Source organism: Daphnia pulicaria, chromosome 4, assembly GCF_021234035.1.
Source record: "Daphnia pulicaria isolate SC F1-1A chromosome 4, SC_F0-13Bv2, whole genome shotgun sequence".
NCBI lineage: Eukaryota > Metazoa > Arthropoda > Branchiopoda > Diplostraca > Daphniidae > Daphnia > Daphnia pulicaria.
Window position 1 is genome coordinate 15,858,091 of NC_060916.1, and position 10,222 is coordinate 15,868,312.

Genomic DNA, 10,222 nt, shown 5'->3' on the forward strand with positions numbered 1-10,222 from the left:
TGGCCATCCAGCTTTGCTGAATGTACTACACCAGACTCTCTACTACTCCGACTATCTTACCGAGTTGATAGTTATTTGCTACCCCGGTCTGCTCTCTTGCCCCGGGGTAGTATTTCGATTGAATCGTCGAAATATTTCTAAGTCCATACTTTAAGAAATTTTATAAACAGGGGTGCCTTCCCTACATAGGAAAGTAGCTAATGTTCCGCCGCATAATGTCTTGGTTTGACGGCCCATTTTAAGAGAAAGGCCGGGCACATGGGCTTGACCTGCCGTCCGACGGTTTCCGAGGACCGTCGATTTGTGTCGGTGTTTACATGCATTATTCGGCGGGGCTTGTAGCTGTTTTATCCGTCCAGCACCTCGCGCTGGTCCGGATCAACCCCTGTCGCATTCTTAGCAGCGGGCTTCGGTCTCCACGCTGCCTGCGCTCGGTCGCGTCTTCGTACTTCAGCTCTGAGCTGCTTGGGTGTTAGATCTTCGTCATCTATCCACTCTATCGGGTTAGACCTTTCGAGGTCGGCCGACGCCGGTAAGTTTACCACCGGCATCTTCGGTTGACCGTGTCGTGGTCTTACTCCCGTGGCCGGTGCCACATCCGACGGACGATTCGTGTCTCCACCGTCCACACCCGAGGCACTCGTTGTCTCTCGCGGCTGTGCCCCATGTGGCCGGCGACTCGTAGCCTTATCACCGTTGCCCGGACGTTTCCCAGTTACTCCGTCAAATGCCGAGGCAATCGTTACCTCTCGTGGCTGTGCCACATGTGGCCGGCAATCCGTAGCCTCATCGCCGAGGGCCGTGGTATTCCACACTCCCCCCATGTAAGTTCTCTTACATACTTGCCCAGATGAGGTTACGTGATCTCCAAATCTGCTCGGGTTCTTGGCAAAGTCTGCGTCGATGATACCTGGTTCTACTTCGAGAGGGTACAAGTTCTGGACAGGTCTATTTACGATTGACGTTTTGCCCTTTGAGTCGACCATGACTAGCTTGACTTTCCGGACTAAGTGATCTCGACCCTTGATGAGTTCGATCACTCGCCCAATGTTCCAATTGATTCGCTTGACGTAGTCCACGTGGATCAAGACTACTTGTCCTAGCTTGACCGACTTCGACGGTATTTGCTCTTGATGGAATCTATTTAGATCCTTCAGATAGGTTGGGACGAATTCTGTCCACCAGTCTGCCACTAGCTTTCGTCTAGCGGCTTCTCTGTTCGTGAGAAACAAGGAGTCTGCGCCGAGCAGTTCTTCCTCTTCCGGAGGTTCGGTGTCGAACTTGTTTACAAAGCCTCCTTTGATTAACTGGTTCGGAGTTAGAGCCGTTTCGTCGCCAGCGATATATCCCAACGGACGGTTGTTTACGATGTCACTGATCTCTGTGATCACCGTATGGAACATGTCGAAGTCCATCTGCTTCGGGTTAAAGGTCTTATGCAACGCTTGCTTCACGGTCTTTATCATGCGTTCCCAGAAGCCACCCCACCAGGGAGCTACACTCGCTGAGAACCGCCAAGAGATGTTTCTATTGGCCATGAAGTCGTAGACTGTCTTGCATTGCCAGAGTCTTCTGAGGTATCTTGCCGTACTATCGAATTCCAGCGCGTTGTCTGAATAGACTGTTCTTGGCGCGTATTTCAACGCGCAGAACCGACGGAAAGCGTTAATGAACGCCGCCGCACTTTTTCCTCTAGTTACCTCTAGGTGAACGGCTCTTGTCGTGGCACAAGTGAACATAACTATGTACACTTTGACTATCTGTCTCCCGTCAATCGCAAACTTGGGTTGTTTCTTTTCTTTCTTTTTCTTTTTCTTTTTCTTGTCGAGGGCACCGACTCTCTCCGGTACCAACTCTTCATCCGATTCGTCGGATGATTCTGATTCCTCTTCGGGGACTCCTGGCTCAGTCCTTGGCTGGACTATCACCGCTTTACTCGGTTCGTTTACTAGTACATTGTACGGACCGGCCATGTCGATGCCGGTGACTGAAAAGGGATCGGATATTTTCAGCCGTTCAATTGGCAAGTGAGCTGGCTTTTCGCTGAAGGCTGTTGCGTTGACCTTCTGACATCTCACGCATCGGTTGAGGATGTCTTTTATCACCTGACAGTGTTTGGGCAGCCAGAATTCGCTTCTGACTTCCATGGTCATGGCGTTCATTCCCATGTGCCCGACCCTCCTATGCAGCTTGCGTAGCAAGACTGTGGTTATATAGTGATCGGGCGGGAGTAAGATCAATGCATCGAGATGATATCTTGCCAACAGTACCTGGGCTCGTCCCCTGCACCTGATAATTCGATTCGTCGTGTCGAACACCGGTCTCAACTTTCTGAACATCTTGTCTCTCGGGACTTTCCCCCGCTCGATTCTATCGTAATCCTCGGGGTATGACTCCATCTGTGCGTGTCTTATCAAGGCGTATCGTGCCGTGAGTAGCTCCTCATATGTGAGTCGCTTGAATGAAACCTGGCATCTCGATCCCGGTTTTTTGAACTTGATTTCCTTCAAGTCAACCATGTCAAACAGGACTTGCTCGATAATGAGGGAAGGCCGGTACATTTTACCTTTAAAGCCGTCCACTGCTCTTTGGATCATAGCCTGAGCTCTGACCATTTTATCCCAGTCGCTGTACTCTTTGCGCCAGTCTGGGTGTTTCGGACGGACCATATCCGTTTGAATGAGGTTTGCCTTGATTTCGATCGGCTTATACTTGTCATACTCCGGGAGCCATTCGGGGCCCTTCCACCAGTTCGATCTCTGGATTTCCTTTGCTGAGCCTCCCCTTGAGAGGAGATCAGCCGGGTTCTGAGTCCCTTCGCAGAAGTGGATTTCTGCGCCGAATTCTCTGATCTTCGAGACTCGGTTTTGTACCCAGATTTCTGGGGTTTTGTTGGTGGCCGTGATCCAACATGTCGCTATCTGAGAATCGGTCCAGATGTGCGCTTTGTGTTCAACCCGATGTTGGTCTCGTATATACTTGCCAAGTATAGACGCCATCAGGTTACTCAGCAGTTCGAGCCGAGGGATGGTCATTGCCTTTTTTGGTAACGGAGCCACCTTTGATTTTGCTGCTATGAGGGCGATCGTCGTCCCTTGCACTTCGTATGCTACGGCCCCATATCCTACCTCGCTGGCATCGCAGAAGATGTGGAGTTCGCTAGGCTCCTTAACCTCTATGCCCGTCCAGCGAGGAATCCGTATGAGCTGTAGGTCTTCGAGACCTTTGATGAACTCCTCCCAATTCTCATTGGTGCAACTGTTCACTATCTGATCCCATTTGCCGTTGGCTAACCATGAGATCTGCATCGCCCGTTTCGCGGACAATATCGCCGGGTTCACGAAGCCCAACGGGTCGTATAGCGTTAGCGCTAGGCTAAACAGCTGTCGCTTGGTAAGCCCTTCTCCTAGCCTTCGTGCCTCGGATATTATTTTATCGGCGTTGAATTTGAACTGGTCGGTTACTGGGTCCCAAAGGATTCCCAGAGCCTTTTTGTCCGCATGTTCGAACACCTCATCTATTCCCAATTTCGATGGTCGGGAGGAGAATTCGAACTCCCCCCGTAGTAAGTTTGTTAGCTCGGCCGAATTCGTCGACCACTTACAGAGTTTCATCTTGATCTCCCCCAAGATTCGACTTATCAGCCTTATCTCTTCGGCAGCTTGTTCGGGAGTTTCGGCTCCCCCCATCCAGTCGTCGACATAGATTTGGTTAAGAGTCCTGGCTGTGATGCCTGGGTACTCTGTTTCGTACTTCTGCAGGTGCCAGGTTAGAACGGCCCTGAGTATAAATGGGCTCGATGCGAGTCCAAAGGTGAGTCTCTTCCATGCGTAGACCACCACCTTGGGTATGGCAGCTTCGGGGTCTTCGACCCAAAGAAACCTCACGATTTGCTCGTGGTCTTTGTGGATTTTGATTTGCAAAAACGCCTTCTCGATGTCGGCCGTCCACGCTATGCAATATCGCCTAAACCTCATTAGAATCCCCATGATGTCTGGGTTTAGGTTTGGTCCTATCTCAAGATTGGCGTTGAAACTGCGCCGGTTCTTGTGATGGACCGATCCATCAAAGACTGGTCGTATCTTTGTGGTTTCCGCGTCTTCTCGCTCGACCGGTCTGTTCGGCAAAAATGCCATTGGCCCATCGTAGTTCGGGTCAGCTATTTCGATGAATCCTTCCCGTAAGTAGGACATCATTACTTCGTGATATCGTATTCGCTTCTCTTTAGTGAAGGAGTCGCTTTTCCACAGATTTTCGAATCTTATGTCGGCTATGGATCTACATGAGTCGTAGTCCGGTCGCTCTTGGGTGAAGGGATACCGTACGACGGCTCGCCCTTCTTCATCGGCTTCGATGCTAGCTATGTAAGCTTGGATGAATTCGACATCCGTTAGTTCCTTATTTGGGATACCTAAACTTTCAAGGCTCCAGAAGGCCGCAAAGTGTTTGTCGACACTTGAGATCTCGTGCTCTTCGGGCACGATCTCTACTTTGGCCACGCACGCTACTGTCTCGTATCCCGGGTCTCCTAAGGAGCCCGATATCGTCCAACCGAAGATAGTGTTATGCGCCACTATTTTCCGGTGCCTGCGCGGTGCTTCCAGTAACATGAATTCGTACATGTTACTGTTTCCAATTAGGATGTCAATCGTCTTGACTTGAGACGGTCTTCTGTGCCTCGGGTCGGCCAAGGTTTCGCCTTCTTTGAGCAACCTCTCACCAAGCTTCGTCTCGGTGTATGGTGTGAGTGTTTGAATGTGGTCCCGGACAATGAATTTTTCCGTTACTGTTCTCGATATGCCGGCTATCGTGACTTGAACAATATCGCAGTACTCGTCGATGGGTGTGTGAGACCCAAATGTCAAGACTCTGATACGTTGCCTGCCAATGACCTTTGCATTTAGCTTCCGTACTAGGGCTGCTGTGATAAATGAATTACCGCAACCGCTGTCGAATATTCCGAACAGTGGGACCCATTCTTCTATTCCTTGTGTCTTTTCTGCTTTGGCTTTCGCTCCAAAGTTCAGTAACACTCCGGCGGAAATTTTTTCCTTGCCGTTGGGTTCTATTACCCCTATATTCGACTGCTCATTGACCGATCGTTCCGCTGACGGTGTCCTCGATGGCGTTGGTGATGGCGGTCGCATGAATGGTTTGCCCGATCGAGGCTTACTTGGAGATTTGCTGGCGGTTCTCGGTACCGGCCTGCCTTTTGTTCTCTCCCGACTTTCTCTCTCGTGCGGGCATAGGACCGACGCATGCGAGGTGGAGTAACAGTGCCGACATGCTCTTCTCTCCGAACAATCCACGTATCTGTGGCCTTGACCAAAACATCTGAAGCATCTGTCCGCGTCCATCACTACTTTCCGCCTTTCGGCCGCGTTTCCGAACGTGCAGTCGCGCGCAGCGTGTGCTTCGCTTTTGCATATTACGCAGGCAAGCCTCGTCGGGGTCTTGTCTCTGAACTTGATTGTTTTTGTGGCTACGCTCGCTGCGTTGGCCTGAGTTGTCTGGGTATAGTCGACCCGTCTCGACGCTTCTTCCGATGATTTAATTCGGATCAACCTATCGAGTTGATGCAGGACCTGGTCTAAGGTCGGTGCTCTTTCTGGCCCCCAATCCATTCTCCATTTCTCTGTTATCACTCCTGGTAGGGAGTTCAAGATTTCCTTAGCCGTGTGCGAATCGAATGTCGCCGGCTGTACGCCTTGGATCAGGAGGCCTTGCCTTTGATTACATATCTCGATATGTTTTTCTCGCAACTGAGCGGACGTCGGGTTCGCTCCCACCGGTTTGCTTGCCGCTTCTCGTAGCTTGGCTTCTCTTTCTCCTATGGCCTGATTCGGGTCGCCAAACCTATCAGCCAGTACTTGGAGAATGGTATTATAAGTTTCCGCCGTGAACGTGAAACTCGCCGTCGCATTGGCGGCTTCGCCTTCGAGAGCCTGCTCCAACATTTGGCTTTTCTCGGTGGCTGTGTATATCGGGTTGTTGTCGTACGTATTCCACGTCTGTCGCCAACCGTGATATTTCAGTACCTCCCCCGCAAACTTGGGCGGTGATAACCGTACCTTAGCCGTCTGTACAGGCATCGGCGCCTGTACTGGGGCAATGCCCAGTCTTTCTGCTTCTACTCTGCGTTGCTGCAGTCGTAGTTCGGCTTTTTCTGCTGTTGTCAGCATGGGCATTAAGTTTTCTACTGCCGTTTTGTAATACGTATAGGTCGTCATGAACGCAATTCTTTCGTGTTGTCTGGCATCGTCAGACCTTGCACGACCGTACTGGGCATAAGCCTGTGTTAGCTCTTCCCTGAGCTGCTCGAGCTCTTGCGTCAATTCTCGTTTGACGTCGTCTGGCGCTTGCGGTGGGACGTATGGTCTACCTGCCGCATGATACGGAGGTGCCGGTCCCGCTGGCGCTGGCGCCGGTGCCGGTGCCGGGGCTGGTGCCGGGGCGGGTGCCGGGGCCGGAGCCGGGGCTGGTGCCGGGGCTGGCGCCGGAGCCGGAGCCGGGGCTGGTGCCGGGGCTGCTGCTGGGCCAAATGCCGGTCTTTGTACGCTTGCCGTAAAGGCACTGCGGTATGATGGGGGAGGCTGACTATATGCCGTTCCTCCCCTTGACGTCGGTCGTCCTACCGTCGGCTCGTTCTCTTCACTTGCCTCTTCCTCTGAGTCGTCCCAGAGTGATCTGCTAGTGTTTCGCTGCTGCCGGGTTCTCCCGGTCTCCGGCTGTTGGCTTTGAGCCCCTTGCCGAGACCTTCTACCCTCTGGCTGCTGGCTTTGAGCCGGCGGTTGTTGGGCTCTATAAATCGTCCTTAGCCTGGTGTCTAGCCTTGACATCCTTACTTTGAGTTCTACTATGGCCTGACCCACCTCTTCTGAGTGTTGGCCCAGTGACTGCGCCAGGCCGTTCGTGATTTCCTCGCCCTGGGCTTCGACCAGGCGTCTTAACTCTACTCTCAGTTGTGTGTCGTCGAACTCTGCAATTCCTGTCTGTCTTAGTTCGTTCAGGCTATTTTGGAGCTGCCCTACTGCTCGTTCAATATGCTCGACCATTCGGGTCTGCAGGGCCTCTGTCGCATTCCTCTGCGTCAGCATCGTTGCTGCGATGTTTGCTTCTATAGCCGCGATTCGTGCGGTTGTGTCTGTGGCTATTGAGCTCCTGAGGCCCATTACAGTCGTTCTTATCGTCGGCACTTCTGTGTTGAGTCTTTTGATTTGCTCTTTATGACCGTCTAGTCTGCTGACTGTCTCGGCTACCTTTGCGTCTGTCTTCGTCAGTCGCCCAGTGATTTCTGTTATTTCACCGTTAAACCTCGCGAACTCTTCTCTCATCCATTCGGATAGAGTCTTACGATCTGGGGTAACTCCGAACCCATCTAGATTCGGCGGCGGTATTTCCGGCGAAGGCTGGGCGCCTGCCTGTCTTTGAACATCGTCTACCGTTAGCCCATTTCTCGGTGACTGGGGTTCATCGGGCCCCTCTATGTTTATGATTTTCGGAGAGCCGCTTAGGTTTCGGTCTGAGGCCCTACTCGATGGCCTACTCCTTGGTGCATTGAGCGTACCGTCCGGATTTTTCCTTGGGGCTCGTCTGGATTTCGCTCCAGTCTCGGGTTCGCTTTCCGCTAACCCTAATACCCGTCTCATGGCTATATCACACTCTGCTTCTAACTGATCCGGGTCTAGTAATAAAGCTTTGTTGACTTTCGGAAGTGCTAGCCGGTTAGGGGTATCGTCTTTGCTCCCCTTCCGTTTCGATCGTTTCTTATCGGAATGCAACATTTATTCGAAATGAGAAGACAGACACAATTTTTTAATTTCTACAAGTGTTTATTATCGATAACCACAGGTTTTTACAATTTTTCAGACGGCTATTGCGCCGCTTTTGGGAGGGTGCTGAGAGCTGCCGCCTTGAGCGCCTCCTCCTCGTCTTCGGCTGTGAGCTGTAGTCCTGGATCTGATTCGTCACCTGAGTCGATCCGTTGGCCCGATCGTCTCGAGACCGGGCGTGGCTGCAGCTCTTCTGCCGATACCGGGGCTCGGGCCGGTTCCTTTAGGAGTTCGTCCTCCTTTTCGCTAGGCAACTCCTCCAAGTCCTCCCCGTAGAGATTTTTGGCTGCGTCAGCTAGATTTACCTCGCCTTCTGCCGCCGATCGAAGACCCTTTCGCCGGGCCGATGCTTTCGCTGCTGCCTCCACCAACTCCTTTGACGGAGGGTTAAACAGTGATTTTCTCCCGGGTTTTAAGGCTTTCACCTGTTTGACTCCCGCGAGTGACCCGTCAGACTTGTCCAAAATGACCTTTACTGAGTTCGTGGTGGCTTCCGCTATTAGCTTGTCTATGTCTATAGCGGGTGCTTTCGTCCCGGACTTCGGCCGGGCCGCCCCCTTGCCTTTCGTTAGCTTGGGGCTAATGGGGCTAAGCAGTGCCGGGGTTTTCAGAGCCTCGACGTTCACTCCTTTCGAAGCGAGCGTCTTACCCTTATTCGCCGCCGTACGCTTTGGCGTCGCTTTCTTCCGACCCTGGCTCGTCGAGGCCTTTGGTGTCGGTGCCTGGCTCGTCGAGGCCACTGGCTGCAGAGTTTGTGCCTGGCTCGTCGCGGCCGAAGGCTGTGGAGTTTCTGCCTGACCCAGGTGCTTAGCCAGCACTGCCTGAATCTCAGAGGTTACCGGGTCGTTTGCCGTACCCGGGAGGACGAATTTCCCTGTGGCCAAAGCCGACCACAGTTTGGCCAAAGCGTCTCCTGGAAGGACCGGGTCTCCGTCTGGTGTGACAAACGGGACCTCGACCGTGGCAACCAAGTTGCTTTGGTCAGCTTCTGGGTTAACCCTACGGCGTTTAGTGCGCTCGTACGCCAGTCGCTTTTCCGTCACTTCCTTCTCTAACAGGCGAAGCTTTGCCTCTTCAATTGCGTCCCTCTTTCTCTTTTTGGCCGCGCGAACCTCGTGTCGAAGAGCGTTCTGCGCTTCTTTTTCCCTCCGAATTTGAGCTTCGTCCTCGTCGAACTTGGCTCGCTCTTCGGGAGTCAAGAATGCCAAGGCTTCTCTCTCCAACTTCTCCGCTTTAGCGATCTCCCACTTGTTTTTAGGCTTTGCCGTCTGCAAAGCCAAGGGTGGAGTTGCCCCTGTGAGTTCGTAGAACTCAATCGGAAACAGGACCTCGAGAAGCTTCCAGCCCTGTCTCTTTGCGTCCTTGATTTTCCCTTTGCTATCGTCGGTCACGAGCTTTGTAGCGTACGCCTTGATGTTGGCGATAGATTCGTTAAGCTCCCTGGGTGGGTCGGCCACGAATACCTTGGCTTGGGCGTCTTTGCTCGTGAATTTCGACACTGCAAATAAACAGAAAGAGATTAGTTTTCGTCAACTTTAGGTCCGTATTAACCAGATTTCAGGACCGTCTTTCACGGTTTCTACTTTGGTTAATAACCGGTTCGAAGGACCATGTGAAATATCGGTGAGCTCGGCGATACTTCGCTGGGATTTCTCCCAGTTTGTTCGGCCGGACCTAGAGCTATCGATCGCTCAATCGGTACTTACTTTCTAATCTCGATCGGGAGAAGTAAGTCTTGCTTCGGCTGAAGAATGGGTGAATTCTCGTACAGGCCTGCAAAGACAAATCAGACTAAGTTAGTTACTTCGGCACTAACTCAGAATAGACGAGCGGTTCCAACTGCTCGCAGAGTCGACTGCAAGTTGGCCGGGAGTAGAGGTGGGTTAGTCCCGGGATGGGGCCGTTCGACGGTTGGTCGTACTAGGCGCCCGAGAAGGAGAGCGAGTGCCGTGCTACTCGAAGGCACAGCAAGGCGTGTGCTCCTTCCAGTCAGTCCTTCGGATGTGTCCGAGTCCCGACACTTAGAATGCCCGTAATCGAGAGCGATTCTAAGTCCCAACTTTACAAGTTGTTTTACAAAGGCTGGCCTCTCGACTGAGGCTGGCAACCTGAACAGTGTTCAATACAACGGCGCTTCGAGGCCGAGGGGGTGACTCTAAGACTCTAGTAAGAAGATCAATAAAGAGATGCTTACTGTTTGAGTGCTTGTGAATGAGTGATTTATTAGCCCGCATTGGCGCTGTGAAGTAAACTATAATTACAGGCATGGTAATAACAACATTGTCAAATTATAACATTTAATTAATGCGGACTATAGGAGGCGCGAGTCTCGCCCTTTATCTTCTTCGCGGCGGGCCCACTTGGAATGGGTAGCCTCGGGGCGACACGTG

General features: G+C 52.2%; 1 protein-coding gene across 1 annotated transcript; it reads right to left on the bottom strand.

Moving 5' to 3' along the window:
- Positions 1–347: 347 nt before the first annotated feature.
- On the bottom strand, positions 348–7,784 carry LOC124337794. Its single transcript, XM_046791814.1, has one exon. The coding sequence runs from the start codon at positions 7,782–7,784 to the stop codon at positions 348–350; it is 7,437 nt and encodes a 2,478-aa protein (XP_046647770.1).
- Positions 7,785–10,222: the final 2,438 nt, after the last annotated feature.